Genomic DNA, 20,158 nt, shown 5'->3' on the forward strand with positions numbered 1-20,158 from the left:
ACCCAGGGTAGAGCTCCACCTTTAGCATCTGTATTTTGGATAGACTTCTATTGGCGTTGGTGCTGAGAGAGTCTAACTCCACTGAGTATGTGAGAGGACAACCTTCTTATGGGAGGGAGAATGAGAGTAGAGAGGAAGGAATTCAGAAGGGGTCAAAGTTGACAGGTCAGGACTTCCTACGCATGTGGGTATGTTTGGGCAAGCACATGCATGCATGATGTGTGTTTTGCAGTCCAGGGTGGATGCAAGCTATGTCCTCAGCAGTGGAAGAATAATTCATAAATACAGGCATCCTCCCTTACACTTTGAAAAGCCCACCTTAATTGTGTGCGCCTTATGATTACAGGCCATTAGAGACCATTAGTAAATGAACTCTGAGATTTCAATCATGAAATGCAAACTCTCTTGTGAAATGCAAACCTAGTTTCACATAGTAATTTCTTCTAATTAAGGAGGAACACTTTAGCCATTTAGCTTTTGGAATTTAAGTGTAATCAGAAGGATACTTCAGAGATTTGCTAACTGCTTCCCCCATTGCAGCTGTTTGCATTTAGTGCAGACATATACTCTGTGTGCATGATTATGCATGTACCCATGGTGGACGAGAGGCCCAGAGCTCTTTGGTTATAGTAGTTATGTGGACGGCAGTCACCCATACCTCTGAAATTATCACATAAAACAAGTAGGGGAAGGAATGAGGGCAATAAGAGAGAATAAGAACATCTGACTGAACTAGATCCACCTTCTAAATCTGACTTGACCGCTGAAGGTGTTGGCTCGTGTTAGGCACCTGATGAAGTCTCCAGATTTCTTGGATACAAGATGACAACAGTCTCATACAGCTTTAGTCTTCCATGATTCATGGACAACTCCCATGATTCATGATAACCTCCCATGATTCCATGTAAGGTGGGAGCTGTACAGGAAAAGATAAAGCATCCACTGATAGAAGGGCCAAGTGAGCTTATTGACACTTCAGCATCTGGCAACTGCTCTTGTAGCCCATGGGTGTTCTGACCATCTCTTGACTATCTGTCCCACTCAATCCTTTTCATACCTCTTCCTCATTTTAATGGTCTTTTCCATAGTATCGGTCTCACTTTCTGGACATCTGACCACGTCCCCTCTGATGGATAGCTGTTCTCTCTCGCAATCCATAGCAGGGAGCCTCCTGCTTTTCTCTGTTCCTGCCTCATCTCGCTTCTTCTCTTGCTCAAAAGAGGCTCTCACCAGGAGTCTACCTACCGCCGCTGCTGCTGAACTTTGTAATTACAAAGATTATTCTTTTGGCATCTTGGGCTGAATGCTGCACTCCTCATTATTACATAATAACTCAGCAGTCAGAGCTTGCTCATCAATTTCTCCTCCATCTGTACGATTTTTTTTTTCTTTATAAAAATAAAACAGGTTCTTTTCTACCACTCCCCCTTCCACAAAAACACAGGCTGTTGTCCACTGTGTACAAAGATGGTGCTGCTGCTGACAGAGGTATTTCCCGGGCTTACTTCAGTGTGAACTCTTATCTTTATTCTTTGCCCTGTTGGTAGCTTACATCACACTCCTATACCTTCAAGTCCTGTGGATAGGAAGGAGATGAATGAAGAGGACACTTCCCAGGGAAAAAAGGAATATATATAAAGGGGTTTAACTGACTTTGAGAAAGATTTGGCTGTGGTTGCCTCTTCTGATTGCCACTGCTCGCTGGGGTGTGTCTCATTCTCAGAGCAAATGCTACCTCTACAGGGTTTGGTTCCCTTCACAGCATCTTGGCTGAAAGGTCTCGTTCCCTTTGTCACAAGGAAATCCCTAAGGGAGAAGGCATAAATCGATGATAATAACACCCTGCCATGTAGAATGTTTTGCTTTGGCCACGCCAAGCTGAGTTTGTGTTATCTCTATTGGTCACTTCTTTTTGTAGCAGAGTTCCCTATGTCCCTCTGTTTTCCTGAGGTCCACCATGTTCCCAGCAGACCAGAATGTTCTTTCAAGATCCTTCTGATGGCAGTTGTAATTTCCTGGCAGGGAACCTATGCAGAAAAGGTGTCCAACATGCCTTCCAATATGAACAGTTAAACAGATTCGCGTTCGAGGCATGTTCTCATTAGCTGCAGGCTTCATTAAAAGTAATTAAAACTTGGCAAATATTCTTGTTGGATGATTAAAAGGTCATCTCCACTTCTCCTTTTGGGAGGTCATTGCCAGTACCAAAAATGAACACCTGCCTTTACATCAACATGGCTGCTGCCTGAAACTTAGCAGCACACAGCATCCCCGAAGATGTTAAATATGTCTGTTGTGACAAAAAAAGTGGGGCCTTATGTTTACCTAAGTCCTGAATAAATGTGGTGGATTTTGGGACATAAATCTGATCGAAAACTTCTCCTTAGGCCAATATTAAAAACTAAGTTAGCTTACTTACGTGTATGTAATTTATAAAGAATATAAAATTGAATGGCAATGAATGGTCATTTTAGTGGTATAAAAAACAGATCGAAAAGAAAGTGTCTCTCAGTTTGAATCCCTGGTGGCGCAGTGGTTAAGAATCCACCTGCCAATGCAGGGAACGCGGGTTCGAGCCCTGGTCCGGGAAGATCCACATGCCGCGGAGCAACTAAGCCCGTGCGCCACAACTACTGAGCCTGCGCTCTAGAGCCCACGAGCCACAACTACTGAAGCCCGTGCGCTTAGAGCCCCTGCCCCTCAACAACGGAAGCCACCGCAAGGAGAAGCCCGCGCACCGCAACGAAGAGTAGCCCTCGCTCGCCGCAACCAGAGAAAGCCCGTGCGCAGCAACGAAGACCCAACGTAGCCAAAAATAAAATAAATAAATTTATTAAAAAAAATGAATCCCAATTAATGCAATTAGTGTTTTCCATGCTCAGTTTCAGGGAGTACAGATTCCCCATGACTTCTGAATGAACCAAGAGAGCATTACGGATGAAATTCACCACTGGAGGGCTGAGGAACAGGTAGCTGATTATACCAGGAGGTAGGAAGATGAGGTTATATAAGATAGAAAACCCTGCTTAATACTTTACTTTTTCCAGGTAAAGTATCCGTTAAGGAGGACATTGTATTACCCAAGCACCTTATTCCTTGGTCGGTGTACTGTATACCCGAAAACCTTCCCCTAGCTACTCTCATGCTTCTGTATGAGGGCCTGTGTTGCCTTGGAGGCTGAGAGGTGGTGATTGAACCAAACTCAGTGCAGGGTCCAGAGGTTCTTCTGAGTCTTTCAGTTGACTCTTTGTATCCCCTCTGGTCCAGACCTCTTCAAAACCACCATTGCTTTCAACCTTCAGAAGTCTGCGAGGGACATGCATCATCTTTAATTTACGTACAGATGAGGACACACAGGCCCCAAGGTTTCAAACGACTTGCCCAAGTCACGGTTGGTCAGCTGGAGCCCTCTCGGTGGGAAGGGTGGAAGAGGGTCTGGCCTGGCATGGACCTCCCCTTCCCACCCCCGGCCTGTTAGGTCATTGGCCCACACCCTCCAATGAGGCCTGCCCCACAGCCGTGGCAGAGCACTAAGAAGGGAATTCCTCTCTCAACCCCCAGGCACAAACGCAGAGTTCACGGGTCTCCACTCTCCCACAGATGAACATGTGTTTTTGTGGAAAGACCACACAGAGGAGTTGGGATCTCTATGCTGTTTCCAGATCTGGCCTGCATTGGCTGTGTAGCCTGAGTCAAATTATAGAACCAAGGCCACATTCAGCTGGAAGGAATTTAGAGATCGCCTCTGCTGGTGCATCAGAACCACCAGGACAGCTCATGAAAGCACAGATTCCTGGGCTTCAGTCCCAGGATTCTGACTCAGTAGGTCACTGAAGATCCTGCTTTTCTAGTAAACTTCCAAAGCATGAGAGTGCCGCCGATACAGGCACCCCACATGAGTATCACTGGCCTATGATAACCTTGTCTTAAGACGGGTCAGCAAACTTTTTCTTAAGGGCCAGTTAGCAAATATTTTAGGCTTTGCAGGCCGTACAGTCTGTGCTGCAACTATTCAATTCTGCCGATGTAGCTGGTAAGTGGCCGTGGACGATCGCTACATGCATATGAGCGTGTCTGTCTTCTGATAAATCTTTATATCAACAGGAGGCCCCAGGGCTGCAGTTTGCTGACTCCTCACCCCATGCTGATAGAATTTGAGTTCTTCCCCACCACTCCTTGCTTTCAGCTGTAAAATGGGGATGCTATTCCTGGTCTTACTTTGCTCCATGGCTATGATGAAGACAAGGTGTGATAAACACTCAGAAAAAACATTCTGTATCAGGTTCAATCAGTCCCATATTGTCAGCTATACTGTTTTTAAGCACAACACCTTCCTTTATTTTAATAATCATTGAATTGGACTTATAAATACTCCCTTGAATTATTAGGTATCACATAAAAAAAAACACAAAAAGGCTAAAAGATGACAGAAGGAATCATTTTGAAGGGTAATTTAGGAACTTTCTTCGTGTCAGAAAATAAAAATGTAGAACTCTTCCTATGTCAATAATGCCTCCATGAAGGAGAACAAAAAAATGAGTATTTAACAAGGTTAGTCAGACAAAAAACAACAAAGTTTATGACGGCGTGACGCACTAACTGCCTTCATAAAATATTTTAATTAAAAACCATTCCATAAACAAAGATGTAACCAACAAGTTATATTATTTTTTATTCATGTTAGAATTTCTATCAGTGTTTGAACATTAATATTTAGAGAGTTTGTACATTTTTGCCTTCTGAGGTTTAAAATGAGAACCACACTAGGTCACAAATGGTAACTAATACACATTCCACAACTGCATGAATATTCACTCAATCTCACTCTCTTTAACACTGTTAAACATTTTCTTTTCCTTGCTGTACTTTACAATGAAAAGTGTGCCCCACTCATGTCTCAGCAAAGTTCCAGACATTATGGATTCATCACATATAAATTCTTTAAAAATATACTTCTGTCAAAAGACTTGATGACTACTATGTACACTACAAAAATAAATTTTCATATAAATAAATTATATGGCATACTTTTATCTTTGTAATTGAAATGACACAAACCCATTTCTGCCAAAATTGGCAGACAATGAGACCCAGTTTGAATATTTCCTTTAAACTCCTTACACTAAAACCTACCATGAGTCCTTAATGAAAATGTTATATACTCTGAACTATTTAACATTAGTAAGCACTCTATACAAATAAAAATTCTGTTCAAAGGTAAAACATAGCTGTAATAGTGTTTCCAATAGAAATAAAATCCCTGCATTTTTCTGTTATAAACTGGCATGACAAATACTGTAGGAAAACATTCTTATGATACAAAATTATAAATATCAGCAAAGATTTTCTTTTTAAAAATTAAAACATCCAAATGAACAAACAAGACAGACAAAATAAAACTATTTTAAAAAAGAGAGAGAGAAATTCTGGTTGCCTGCCAGCCCCCGAGTTCTCCCTTTGCCAATGTGACTATTGGAGAAAGCTCTACGCTGTGCAGAAAGCAGGGGCCAGGCAAGCAGTCAGGCACCATGCAAGCTGGGCTCAGGAAAGGAGTGAGGGCACTCCTCGAGCCAGAGGGAAGCAGACCTCTGAATTTTGCATCATCTCTCTCCTGAATGTGGGATATACGTTTTCTGAGCAGAGCTGAGTGTTAGGTAGACAGACAGTGTGGCTGACAGAGGCACCAAACAGTAGCAGTGGGGCCATTGGGGCCCCTGGCATATTAACACACACATCTGGTAGCCACAGTCTTGTGGCGAGTTTTAGAGTCTGAGGTCACTACACTGCTGGTACTACTGGGGGCCGTTGCCTTTCGAATAAGATTTTCCATGTAAAACAGGAGGCATAATGGGAGCTGCCACTTGTGCACTCCTACAGTAGCTTAGTCTGGGTACCGAGTGCTTCCCCAACATTTGTTGGTCTCTGGCTAAGAGCCTAGGAAGACCAAACCTCAGAGCAAGAAAACAGAATTGATATGGAAGCCAAATCTTTAAAAATAACGCCTGGTTGAGAGATATGTCTCTATATACATTCTTCAGTGGGGGGTTATGCAATTAGCATCTTCCTGCTCTTCAATAAATGTCACATTGAAAGAATACTAATGATGGTGAGAAGAGGGGGATGAGTTACTTAGGAAGCGTGCACCCATAATGTTAATATTAACACTTGGAGGATCATCCTTCTGAAGCTCATATCCTATAGAATTTCTGATTCCGTATCACCATATTGGATGCTCACTATTTTAAAGAGGATGCAAACAAATCCAGAAAGCCCCAACCGTGCCATTTAGCAAGAGAGGGAGTTTAAATTGTAGCAACTCAAAACATCACCTCTGGGTCTGTTGTGGACCCAGAATTAAGAGGTCATTGTCTCCAGAAGATTTCCAATCCACTCTTAAATTTGGGTGGTGATAGTGGTGGTGGTGTGTGTAAGTGTGTGTGTGTGTTGTGCGTTGGTTACAAGAGAGGTACAATGAAGGCTGCATACTTTAGAGGATACGCTCACGGCCCAGCTGAGGCTCCCACTAGGCATGTTCTCTAGGTCTTTAATACCAATGAAGATGAAGAGATGTGAGCTCTGTACCCTGAGGTTCCAACATCCACCACAATGGTCCATGCGAAGGAACTTATCTCCTCTGAGGCACGAGTTGGGGTGTCTGGATGGCAGCCAGTGATCTTAAGAGATGCCCTGAACTTGAAGTGAGTCTGGCAAAAGGATAAGGAGATGTTTAGGGCTAGCCCTCCACCAGGGCTAGCACTAGAGATATCCTGACTCTTCTGGCCTAAGGTAGAGCCCACCACGGGTCACTCACAGACAGTAAAAAGAAAAAAAGAAAAAAAATCACAGTACAGTACATTGGGAAATCACACACGTGTTCACACACACAGCCAAACAAGAGAATCTCATCCAACTACACCTAGAGAAGCCACCGGGGTTAACGTGCTTTCTTCATATTTGCTCATTAAACAACAACAAAATTATCACGCATAGCGTGTTTGAAAGTTAACAGTAACATTTCATACTACCACAGGGTTGTGATATGCAAATTTAAAATATTTTAAACAGAAACCTTTACAAAATAATCCTATTACATAAGCAATATTTGCATAGAATTATACAGGTAAATTATACAATATTTAAGCAGCAGCAACATATGCTGAAATTTAAGACTAAGTTAAGCTTGGTTGTGGCACAGAGACCAATGTACAAATAGGGAGGGGCTCCGCTGCGGTCTCCCCACTGCCTGCTCTGGAGGCAGGAGTGGAGAAAACCCAGATCACACTACTTTACATCCGTTCCTTCGTATATTACATATGTGTACACCTCTTAAATATTTATAGAAATATTTCACAAAATAATACAATCAGTTACAGTAACAATGAACTGCTATCTGGCACAGCACACCTTTCTAACTCCGCAGTTCTCTTCAAGCAGTTCTGGTGGGGCAGGGTAGGGGTAGGGAGGGGCTTCCAATCTTTGGCCTCTTTGCTTCAGATTTTACTCACCCTTTAAAAGAAAAAAAAAAGGAAGTCAAAGTAACAGGTCTATGAGTCCCTACTTATAAAGCACAAACACAGGCAAAACGGGTCTGGGGTATAGAAATCAGGATGGTGGGGGATGGGTGAGGGCATGAGGGGCTTCCAGGGGTGGGTCATGATCTCTCCCTTGACCTGGGGGCTGGTGACAGGGATGTGCTCGCTTTGTGACCGTTCACTGAGCTGTGCGTTCATCAGACATACCTGCTATGGCTTTAAAAGACTGAAAAATAGGTGAAAGGGGCAGCTGTCAGGGTCTCTGCTGAGATGCATTAACCCTCCACAGGCTAACTGTGAGGGACAGACCCAATCTGGAACTCAACTGGTTCTCCAAGGATGACGAAGCTTAGACAGGCAACCCTGCCTGTGGGTAAGAGGTCACTGCGGTTCAGCAGGGGACACATCAGTGCCCAGGGCTCCAGGAGGATGCAGCCATCTGCGTCCCTCCAAGTCCCTGAGGGGTCACTGAAGAGCAGTGCCTCTGAGGCCCACCCGCCTGCCCACCAGCCCCGCCCACCTCAGTTGGAGCTGCTGCCCCGGCGCCTCTCCTCACATTCCACGTCCTGTAGCTCAATGACCTCCACCTTGGGATCCCTCCTCTCGCAACGGACGTTAAAAGGCACATGGGGGTCCTCAAACAGCCCGTGGTCAGTCTCGGGGTAGTCCTCGTAGCCCGGGCGAAGCCCCCCTCGGGGGTTCCGACCGGGCCCAGGCCCGGGGGCGGGCGGGGGGTGCACTGCAACAGTCACGGACGCCGAGGCCGTCACGGTGGTGATGGGCTGGCAGTAGCTGGGCACGGAGCTGCCCGTGGCAGTGAACGCTGGGTGCCGAGGGTTGTGAGAACGGGTTCCCCGGGGGCCCGTGCGGTCCCTATTGCTGGGGCCAGAATGCCCTTCAGTAGAAATTTCGAAAGCGTCTCTGCGCGGTCTGTAGGGGGGCGGCCTCAAGCATTCTCTGGGGGCTTCTCTCCTGGGCTGCTGGCCTGGCCGTCCGGGTGGCAGGGACCCTGAGTCCAGATGGGGCTGCTGTCGAGGGTTGGAGGGTGGGTGCTGCCTCGGTTCAGGATGGACCACCTGCAGAGGGCAAGGGCAGGTTGAAACAGGCCGGGTGCTAATCCCAGGCTGGGCATCGGCCCCCGCTGCCCCGGCCCTCCCTTCTTGGCTCTGGCTCCTGGCTGGCCACCCACACACAGCTCTTTCTGAACTAGAGCTTAGTCAACCCCACAGATGGCTGGGAGCGCCCCAGGGAGCTAACAGGGGCCTTCCACCCACAACGACGTGGCAGAGGTACGCCCTGCTTGGACCCTATGCCTAGGCTTTCTCCAGCACAGCTGGCTGGACACATATGGCTGCTGCCCATAAATGCAGGGCTGTGGTCTAAGTACCCGAGCTGCCTCTCTCCCACAGTCCGCCACCCCACCCTGCTGGGTAGAATCAGATCTCGAGCTCCTCATCTTCTAAAATGACTAAACGTCTGGCCCTGGCTCGCCCAAATGCAGGACGTTGCCCGGACGTTACCTACACTGTTGAATATGGTAGCCATTAGGGACATACGGCTATTTACATTTAAATTAACTAAAATTCAAAATTCAGCCCCTCAGGTCGCACTAGCCACATTTCAAGTGCTCAACAGCCACACGTGGGCAGTGGCTACTGCACTGGAGAGCATTTGCACTGTCACAGAAAGTTCTACCGGGCAGTGCTGCTCTGTCCTGTTGTTAGGAATCTGGTTTCTGTGTCTCTGTACAAAGCATGGAGCAACACAGTGGCCACATCAATCAAAAGGACCGTGACCAACTTCAAAGTCGTTCAGCTTGTACCTATTTTTAGGCTCCCGCTGAACAAAACCAGATTCACACTGCAGCTCAGCAGGCATCGTCACGGGGGGTAAGAGGAAGAAAATTTAGGTTATTTGGTTGGCCTCTCTCTCTTTCATGGAAGGGCAGCTCCAGCCTGGGACTGGAATACCCATTTCCTGGAGGGACAGCAGGAGGCCCCCAGTCAGAGCAACATGAGCCTAAGAACATTCCTTGGGTTTTGTGTGCTGTGCTCCAGGCCTGGGGGGCCGAGGACATCCTGGGGAGCACAGAGAGGGGAGAATGCAGTTGGGGCTCTCAGGGCCTCTGAGAAGAGGCTCCGGGCTGCTCATGGTTTTCCAGAATTACTGAAGGCTGGTTCTCAGCTTCTCTGCTCCTTCCAGCCACCTAGAATAGAAGCTTGGAGCCACAAAAGCTTCTGGTGAAGTCTTAGACAATAACGATTGAAATAATTTTATACCAAGGGCAATTAAAAGTAACAGAAGTGGAAGGGAAAAGAAATCACTTCTGCTGGCAATAAAAATACCATTACATTTTAAAATAGGTTATCATCCTACAATGATATGTAGCTTTTAAAAAAAAGGGGCAGGGGGAGCAAGGCATGCTTTACCTCTGGTCCTTAAGCTCAAACTGTATTTAGCTCAAACAAGATATATGCTGATGGATGTTTTGTGTAGCCACCAATATTGGTCCCTGCCCTTTTCAATCTGTATGAGACACAACCATAGGAAACTGACATTTTTATAGTTTAAGAAGAGCCAAATACTGGCAATTTCATATGAGTCCACCTAACCTATACCTTTTTTGGCATGCTGTCTGTGATTTGCTGTTCAGAGCAGGCAGGGGCTGCCTCCTGGGGTGACTTATGACTTACGGTGGAGCGGGCGAACACAGGGTTCTCTGTGGCTTCCACGATCACTTGGTGGGAAGGGCCCCCGGCGCCCTGCTGGGCCTCGTATTGCCGAAGCTCCTCACTGATGCCCGACACTGTCGTCTGAGAACTGTACTCCGAGTCCGAGGAATCAGACCCGTTGTTCGTGTGACCAGGGGGCAGAGCAAACCGGACCACACTGGGGGGCGGCTCAGGGGAAGGGGTGGGCAGCCGGTTCAGCCCGTTGGCTGGAGACACCTATTTAAGGGGATTCAATATCACAGGTGTTATCAACCATTTACCTGGTGGCTACACTTAAGGTTCAAAGCACAATATTGTTCAGGGGTCGCTGCCCCTCCCCTGCTCCCCCTCCCGGCCTCTCACGCTACCCTGTATTCACTTGGCCCAATCCCTGCCACTTTGAAGACCCTTGGGCCTGACAGCTGGAGCGAAAGAACTGCCCTCTGCTTTCACACTCTGGAAAGGCAGGCTGTGCCCTTTTTACTCCTGTTCAAGCCCAGATATTCTTCTTGAGTGGAAAGTGCTTCATTGATAGAGACCTACAAGACTCAGGTTGCCAATCACTAGGTTTCAAAAATAAACAACCTAAACCAAATCAAACCATTCCCCCTACATCCCCTAACACTATTAAATTGAAGGGGAAAAAAGCCATAGTTATTTGTTTACTGAAAAAGTAAACAACCAGCAAATGTAGATATACTTAAATATCTAAATTAAGAGTGACACCAGGAAAAACAATATTCAGGTGGCCTGAGGACTGCACATTACACTGGCAACAATCACTGACCTCAGGATACGGTCCGAAGAAGGACAAAAGGACCGGCAGCAAAACCAGTCCGTTGAGAACACCCAGGATTGTTAGGATTGCCAGGACAGCAAAGAAATACCTTGAAGATAAAAGGGAAACAGGAACACTTACCATGGCAAAAGTAAATTAAGCTACCCTTCACGTGCCCAAACGCCAGAGCCAAAAATTAACAAAACCCACACCAGTGAAAAGGCTGTTACAACACTGCGTTTCAAATTCAGCACTAGTTTTTTTTTTTTTTTTTCTTTTAACCTTATGACTTTGAGGCCTACATTCTACAACCCAAAGTGTTAGTTCATGAAGGGAAGAAAAAAAATTAGGTTTGTTAATTTGCTGAAATCTCATGGCATGTAATGTTATTTATGAATGTGTTACACAAACACAAAAATATGGAATGTGAACTGAATGGCCGAGCAGACTGAAAGCACAAATACAATGCAGAGGGGCCCCGTTCATGAAAACCCAGCAGAAGCAAACAAATGAAGTGAAGGGTGTAGAATTTAAACAATTTAGCCCAGGAGGAAAAGCAGCCCACTTCTGCAGGCAGCTAATCCACTGTGAAATGCTTCTGCATCTTAGAGCAGAATCTCTAATTAAGTCTCCAGCGTAGCAGGTAAGGCTTTCCCTGGGCTTTCATTAACCGCAACTTTCTGCCTAGAATTCTGTGAGTTCTAGTTTTACCAAATAGCTCCAATTGCAATCTTTTTAGAACACTGGAACCAGCTTTCGGCAAAGAAAACACTGCCCATTCTGTGGTTGCTGGGGCATTTTCGGGGGAGGGCGGTCCACAATGACGGGCTGCTCTGCCGGCCAATCTTTTGTTGAACAATTTAGCATCTCTGAATACTCTTGTTTTGCGTCAGCCAATTCAAACATAAAGGCTGCAGCACCATGAAGAAGAGGAGAGTGCACAAGTGGCCCTGCTTTCCCACCGTTGAGGGCTAAGGTCTGGGATCCTTCACGAATACTAAGGTGAACCTGTCAGCCAGGGAGAGTTGCTGGAGGATGTTGCACACAGCTGGAGGCAGCGGGCTCCACGCAAGCATGCGTTTCTGTAACTAACGGTTTCTAGGGCAATTCTGCTGGAAGTGGGCTGGGGTGGGGGACAGCTCAGGATGTTCTGGGAAGAGGGAGGGCAAGATATCTATCTGTTAATGGTCCTCTTGATCATAAAACGGAACAGGCACCAAACTTTGCTGTGCCTATATATGTTTCAACATTAGATGAAAGGAGAGAGAATCCCTATAAAAATACAAATACCTCGCAGCTATTGTAAACATCAGAAACTTCTGAGCTGCATTAGTAAAAACCAAGCAGCCGATGTCTTGCACTAATGTAAACTGCTGCAACTTTAGGCTGAGGCATATATCAGCAGCAGGCATTAAGACATTTGCATCCCATCCATCTAACTGTAGAATAAACAGACCAATTAGATTTCTGACAGCTTAGTGTATACAATGTCTGCTCATTTAGTCGACCTCAGTGAGGGCTTTATCAGGTTAATCCATCCAGTTCTAGAAAATGGGAAGCCCTTTTAAGTGCTTGAAACAAGAACCCTGATATCTCTGGGAGAGAACAAGACGCCATGGGTTAGATGAGAGAGCTGGGATCCTGCTCTCCACCCAGGTCCCAGATGGTTGTTCTAATTCAGGCTATGTTTCTTCTCTGTGGCTCCCTTGGCATCCCCCACAAGGCTGAGTTAGATCCTCTGAGATCCCATCACACTCTGTTTCCCATGGTTTTGAATTGCCTGTGACCTTGTCTCTCCCCCCATAGACCGTAAACTATGTAGAGGGGGATGGGGTCTACATTACTTGCAGTTGTGTGAAATGGCACTTATGAGGTGCTCACTACATTGTGTTGAATGAGAAATTACACAAAGGAAACTCTATTTGACATAGGGTTTTTACATCACAGAGAAACAACTACTAATGCCCGAATAAAGGAAAAGTCAAAATCAAATTAAGAGCTTAAAACAAAACCCAGACCAAAACCTTCATCTAGTTTAGGCATATGTCTACCTGATATTGGCAAACAGGGTGTACGAATTGGCTTGTTAAGTGATCAGTCGTCTGTGCTGAGAGGATCAGCAACGTGGCCATCATCTGGGAGCTGGCTGGAAACGCAGACTCTGCTCCCCACCCCCAGTGAAGTCTGATCTGCATTTACAGAGAGCCCCAGATGACTCATGAGCACGTTACAGTTTGAGAAGTACTGGTCTACACCTCTCCACTCACTCTCCACCCAAGCGACAGTGAGCCAACCCTGGCACTCATTCTAGCAAGGCTAAATCTCCATGATGCAGACCCGCCCAATGGGGTACGTCACAGACCAGGGGACTGATCTTTTCTCGTAATAAAGAAACTTTGGCTACAACTTAAAATCCTCTTCTTTTCACTTGGAATTGAAAGGCCTATCGCAACATACACATCAGAAAAGCCTGTTTAGATTCTCTTTCTAGATTATCGAAATGTTCCTAACGATCAAGTCATTTCTCACATTTCATTCTGCTTTACCATGGTCCTAATTCTGGACTATCTTTTACTTATTGATGATTCTGGCCTCGCCTCTCCACAGAGCAGCAGGGTTACTTCCAAGGGCAGCTATGTCAAAAAGCTGCGGAGGCTGTTCAGAGAAGAAAATGGTCTTTCCCTTCAGTTCTCAAATTCTTTTCAAAAGGAAAACTTGCTCTCCTTTTATACTTCACAAAGTCAAATCCTTAATTAAATTCACCAGAAACTGCTTGCCATGAAATCCAAATTGAAAGATGTATCCAACTAGGCTTGGATTTCAAAAATTTGGTGTTAAGTCACACATTAAATGCTTCTTAAATCTTAGTGGCAACTCAAATGTGAAATCAAGGCATGTCATCTTCACTTCTTAAAAGAATAAAATCTATGTGAAAATTTTAGGTTTCTGTACGTTTTCCCTTCTACAGTTTTGAAGGAGAAGTGAAGGTCAAATTCAGTCAATTAATGGGAACCAGGTCATTTCTTTCTGTTGGTATTTCTAACCTCAATAGCAATAAATGGGATATCGGTTTCAAGTTGTAGAGTTGCCTTTGTTGCTAGCCCCAAACCCTCCATCTTTTGGCAATCACTTCACAATGTATGCATATATCAAACCACCATATTGTACCCCCTTAAATATATACGGGGTTAGGGGTGTGGAGTAGAGTCACAATGAAGACATGCTGCAATCTTCCAGAGACAGAAGGAAATAAGCAACAGAGATCACATTAGAAACTAATGCTTACCTGACAATGAAATCAAACTCGGATCCTGCAAGCATCAGCACTCCTAACAGAGTGGAAACAGCACCATCCAGAACAGGTGCAAACATGTGCTCCAGGGCGAGCACGGCCCTGCGGTTCTTATCGCCAATGGCTGTTAGAAAGGCCTGCGCAACGAGGAGAGTTTGGATGATCAGATTCCTGGACTTTACTTGGTCAATGGCCAGCTTCGTCTTAAATGCTATTAGCCACTTTCATCTGCCTCCACTGAACCTCTCAGATCTTACCCTCTAGCTACTGGAATGTTTAATTGGGGCTGCTCAACTAGCTAAATCTAGGCTTACACTAAATTGACCTGTTCATGATAATGGGTTGTATTTGGTATTGATGTAAATCTTGAACAACAAGAATAAAAGAAGAAAAGCATATTTACTTTAAATTTAAAAACCATGCCAAAACTATACAAATGAGCAAAATGTTCCCTTCTTTTCACTGTTACTCACGCTTGAGTTTACTCCCCACACTTAAATGCTCTAGCATCATTCATATGGGAGACCTCCAGTCGTGAAAGCGACAGCATTTTGCCCGATTTTTTGAAAGGTCAAGATCTTACTTCCAAATGGGCTTAGCACCTGGGTACTAAATACATATTTCCTCACTATTATGCTGAGGTTAGAAATTCTGTCACTGTGTTCAAACTAATGTGTTTGTAGTACATGTAAGTACCATGAAGGTATCACAAGAAAAACACAGAGCTGTAAATTCAATCAAGCCTGTTCTAAATATGTGTGGATATATCTCACCTCTTATGCATTCTCTAAAGCTCTTCTAGTTCAAGGACACTGTTGATACCAAATGGGAACTTTATGGAGATCTTGGTATATCAGACTATTGGCTTGAGTGTGTGACCCAGGACCATTTTAATGTGGCTTAGTTACTGTTACACCCTGCCTGCTCCCCCAGTGGGACGCAACAGGGAGGGCTGAGCCTGGCAGAAGCTTGCTTCTGGGATGTGCTGAGAAGAGGGCTTGGGGCCCTTGCAGGTGGCATTATGTGCACTAGGGAAGGACAGGAGGTTATTCTACTTAACGGATGAAGAAATAAAATTACACAAAAGTATGCAAAGGTGCATTGTGAATTTTCATATTTTTCTCTAAAGTGGGGTCTATGTATGGATGCTCTTTCAGAGTTGGGAGACTTTAGGGTCAAAGTAGTTGTCTTTTTCTCCTGGGAGGAAAGCACCAAGATGGTTTGGAACCATGTCGCTCTGTGCTGTATTTGGGCCATGAGGCCCTAAGGGTCAAAGTTGGGTTGATCTTCTTGCATATAACTTATGCTACTAAAACAGTAAACTGCCAGGCACCCATCGATTCCTTGACGACTTTCACATACAGGACATGGTAAGAACACCATGTCCTGTGTGTGGATAGTCTCTTGATGAAGACTTGGGCTAGCAGCACAAAGCCAAGTTGGCTCTTCAGACTCCTTAAATTCTCAGGATTAAATCTTGCATGAGGAGTAGAGGAGTTCCTTCACTGTTTATTCAGCACCAGTATGGATATTTATGTTCATACGACCTCAAGAGATCCAAGGTGCCGCTACAGTTTAAAGACTGTCATTAGCATTTCCACTGCAAAAATCTGTTCTAGGACCACCCTTGTTTGTAATGCTAGCTACCAAGAAGAGTGGTTTTCATTCACATCAGAATAAAATGATTTGTGGATTTTTAGCTCACGTGTAATTTTTCTCCTTTTTTAAAGAAATGATATCATAATTATGTGTTCTCTAAGCTCTAGGCTCTTCTTTCTAAAAATCCCCTCTCCTTCTTCCCAGCTCAACTGAGGAAAGTAATTTGGGTAGGCTCAAAATTTAGAAAACTGTTTCTATATATTATCAGCTTTTTATTATACATTGGGGGAAAAACAGGTTAACTGCAACAAAACATTCCTTCTGAAATACAAACATTTATAATCTCTAAGTAGCATAAATACGGCCCTGAAAGAAGACAACAGAAGGTAGAAGGCAGAAGCATCTGTCTAGACACCCATATGTGTAGATATGCATGTGCCATGTGTTGAGCCCAAAGAAAATCAACGCTAGAGATTGCAAAAGCAAGGCTTTTTGCAAGAGCAAAGGCTTTACTCAATCAAAGTAATTTGATCCAAGTCAAATGCTTGGTTTCCTAGCTAAGCATTCCAAACATCAGTATTTATTCAGTCAGTAAGTATTTACTGAACGCCTACATAAACCCAAGGACGCAGACTATAAACACAAGTGTGGACGGAACATAATTTACACATTGCTATAGGGCTTTTGAATAATTCTCTGATAAATGTATACGATGGGCTTGTTTCTTGGGTTAGACTCCTCTTGAAGTTTACTTTTCTCCCACAAAGCATTCACAGGACTGTGCATAGAAAGAGCGGGGGAAAAATTCCTATTGAGAGAAACACTAGTTCTCTTACTTTCTGCCGTCATGAATTTGGAGGCTGGGAGGTCGAAGGAGCTGGGTGGGCTCAGGTGGGAGAGCTAGTTCATCAGCCCCAGGGTATTTCCTCAGCTGCCAACTCACCTCACCCTCCACTATGCCATCCCCACCAAATCTGTGAGTGTGGTCTCATTTTATCCCTGCTTTGTTACTGTGATTTTAAAAATTGTGTGTATTCATGCACACGTATACACCATCTGTCTTAGGAACAGCAGACAAGTTCAGGACCCGTGGTGACACAATTGACAACACCAAATAAGCAGAATCCTTCCTGGCCGACTCGGACACACCAGGGACACTGCCTACTGCTGACGTGGCCTGGCTTTCACCTTTGATACCCTTCTTCTTAGATTTCCCCCAGAGGGAAAGGAGTCCAGCTGAACTTCAGCCACTCCCAGGGAATGTCTGTGCTCTGAAGCCTTTCTGCTGTGATGTGTGTCAGGTGTGTTCCTTGATGTTGGAGAAAATGAAAAGGTTCCCAACTTGGAAACTAAAAAGAGCTAGAGGAAATAGGTTGCCTTTTCATAGCTTTCACTAAAAACGTCTCCCATACCAGAGCAACATGAACAGTGAACTCCACTCCGATGCCGACAGAAGCGATCAAGATGACCACAGGCACGGCACTCAGCTTGATTCCAATGAGGCCCATCATGCCAAAGAGCTCGACCGTCATCAAAGCCAAGACTGTCACCTTTAAAAAGACACACAGGATGAGTGGCTGGGCACAAACACACTCTAGGTGTTGCAAACATTTTTTCAAAACTATTCCCCGAGCGCAATCTATAAGGAATTATAGAAACATGCACTCATTGCTGGCTACAAATTTAATATAGTTTAAAACAAGGTGTTTCCTTCTGTTTTGATCTTAACCATCAGAGACCATCCTTCAACTTATAACTGAGTTGAAACTAGAGTTTTTGGTTGCCTTGCCCTCCATCCTAAAGAAAGCTGATAGGACGGGGTGAATAAAAGTTCTTTTACGTAAAAGTAGCTTTGCTTTTGCTTGGAGAGTCCATGGATTGAGTGAGGATGACTTGGGAGAAAGGGGACGTGTGGTCAGCTGATGTGGGTCAGGTTACAGACCCTTCACTTTGAAGAAATGTGGAGTTACTAGGGTGGACAAAGCAAACAGTCAAATCCAAGGAAAAGCTTTTATTTGCCTTCCTTTCATCTGCCTTGTAAAAATTTCTAGGGGGATGGAAAGAAAATCTGTGTGGCAGACTTTGGAGTTTTTTGGGCCAAAGAGGAGAAAATACAAATAAAACAATAAACTACACAAGGACAAAAGAAGGAGAGAACGATCTTTCCTTCTGGAGGGCAGCAGGCAGTGAAGGGGGGACAGACAAGTACAATAAAAGTTCCCTTTGCTTTCTTTTAATAAGCTAATGAAAGATGGATAACATCAATTGCTTAAGTACCATGAAAACTCCTATAGACTAAACATTTACCTTTAAACATACCTGTTGCACAGACTTATGGTGCAGAAACAAGACCTGGTCTCTGTTTTTATAATTCTGGCATTTTGAAGGCTATACCACAGTTCATGGAATTTAAATACTGCCATGATTTTATTAGACTCTACACGAAACTTGTTTCAAATCTGAGAGTATTATACTTGGAGAAAGAATGCAAAAAATAGGTTGGTAGTACTCGTTTATCAATTCTGCCCAAGAGTTAAAACAAACACACCACACAAAACCATCCCTAAAACCATTTATCCATATACCACCGTCCTAACTTCTCGAATTATCCCTCCATTTAGAAGAATCTTCTCTATATTTGGTCTGGGTTGTAGTAACAAAATGACACTTGAATTGAAAAAACAGTTATGCTTTGCATGTTTGTATTTAATAAATGCTCAGCTCAATTATGGAAAGTGTGCTCAAAAACTCCCCTATCTTTACACAAAAAGTTTAAAGGAGAGGGGACAGAAGATTAAGGCCATTAAAGGCGGCTCTACCTAACCATGAACCTCACCACCTCCAGTAGAATAAATACAGTATGGATGATGCAATCTATACCCTCCTCCAGAGGCCCAGACATAAACAAAACTTCCCGGCTGCAGAAAGAGCTATGCTGAAAGGAATTTGACTTCCACAAAGACCCTTAGAATAAACTCACAATGATCCCGGCCGTCCAGGGGTTCAGGAGGAAGACAGCACACACGAGGAACGTGCAGGCCAGCACCACGCTGATGGATAGGAGGAGCCAGTGGCGGAGGCCGATGTACTGCTCCCAGAAGAGGAAGGGGTAGCCGTTGGGGTAGCTGGAGAGCCCCAGGCTCGTGTAGTTGTTGCAGATCGTTCTGACTTTTTCAATTGCTTCAACGAAGTCTGAGGTGTCACGCAAGCCGTTGAGGTAGAAAGGGAACTGAGCGTATTCGATGGGCTCTGCTGCTGGGACTGGAGAGAGAAGGCAACAGGGAGAGGGCCCATGGGTCAGGGGCTCCTGGCAATACTGAGAAAGGCAAACGGACGCCATCCAAGGGTGGAAGAAATGCAGCAAGCTCCCACTGTTAGCCATCCCAGATGTGCATCCCCGGATTCTCCACAATTGCAATGAGAAGAGAAAGAACTCGGCAAGAAAGTCCACTTAACTGCACCTCTTTCAACATGAAGGACAAACAATACCAATGGTGGTCTTCAGCTCTTTACAGTTTCAATCTTTGGTTTAAGAAATTTTAAACAATGATCAACCTCTGATTTTGGGGGGGGGGGTGGAGGAGGAGCCTGTGATCTGTGTATTGATTTACCCTTAGATTTTAATCTTCTAGAAGCAGTCACTCTTTGTAATGGGTCTAAACAACTTAAGAATTCAATTGTGGGAACGTTTTTTTTGTTCAACTGACACAAGTGAAAATACTAAGTTCAAACTGTTTTACTCAATCACTTATGAGAACAAAATAACTCGAAAGCCATGCTTTACTGAGAAAAATGCTTGACTTTCTTATCCTTTTAGTGATCTAACACACTTAAACCTTCCATGCTTCTTTTTTTAATGCAATGCTAAGTCTTCAGCAGCAGGGGAAGAAATCCTTATACAACAAGCATTTAGTTGCTGCCGTTGTGTGTTCCAGACCCTCTGGGGTCATTCAGTTGACTTGCTAAACATGATTTGCCCTATTATAATCTCAACTATAAATTTTCATTAAGACAAGCCTTGGCTGCTTGCCACAAGGCTCTGAGGTTTAGATACAGGGAAGCACAACCCGCCTGCTCTCCAGCCATGTTCGCAAAGGGACCTGTCTTCTTTCTCACGTCCTCCCTTGGCCTCGTACCCAAGGTATACGCTACTAAGATCTCTACCACAAATGCAAATTAAATCCATCCAGAACCACCTTTCAAAGTCGGGGCTGAGAGGTGAAAGGAAGAGGACGCTGATGTATAC

General features: G+C 44.6%; 1 protein-coding gene across 3 annotated transcripts in view; it reads right to left on the bottom strand.

Annotated features, from left to right (window-relative positions):
* Positions 1–4,699: 4,699 nt before the first annotated feature.
* Positions 4,700–20,158, bottom strand: part of PTCH1 (patched 1) — a 58,444-nt gene continuing 42,985 nt past the window's right edge. For 2 of the 3 annotated variants that reach the window (XM_061200585.1, XM_061200583.1), the window contains 7 exons: positions 18,893–19,173; positions 17,325–17,462; positions 14,308–14,450; positions 11,031–11,130; positions 10,226–10,480; positions 8,053–8,608; positions 4,700–7,506 (listed from right to left, as the gene is read on the bottom strand). In XM_061200585.1, the coding sequence (XP_061056568.1) occupies positions 8,054–8,608; positions 10,226–10,480; positions 11,031–11,130; positions 14,308–14,450; positions 17,325–17,462; positions 18,893–19,173 (1,472 nt within the window). In that variant the 3' untranslated portion in view covers positions 4,700–7,506; position 8,053. The remainder of the gene's footprint in view (positions 7,507–8,052; positions 8,609–10,225; positions 10,481–11,030; positions 11,131–14,307; positions 14,451–17,324; positions 17,463–18,892; positions 19,174–20,158) is intronic. The other variant, XM_061200584.1, reaches the window with a different exon arrangement.

The sequence above is a fragment of the Eubalaena glacialis genome, chromosome 9 (genome assembly GCF_028564815.1).
Source record: "Eubalaena glacialis isolate mEubGla1 chromosome 9, mEubGla1.1.hap2.+ XY, whole genome shotgun sequence".
NCBI lineage: Eukaryota > Metazoa > Chordata > Mammalia > Artiodactyla > Balaenidae > Eubalaena > Eubalaena glacialis.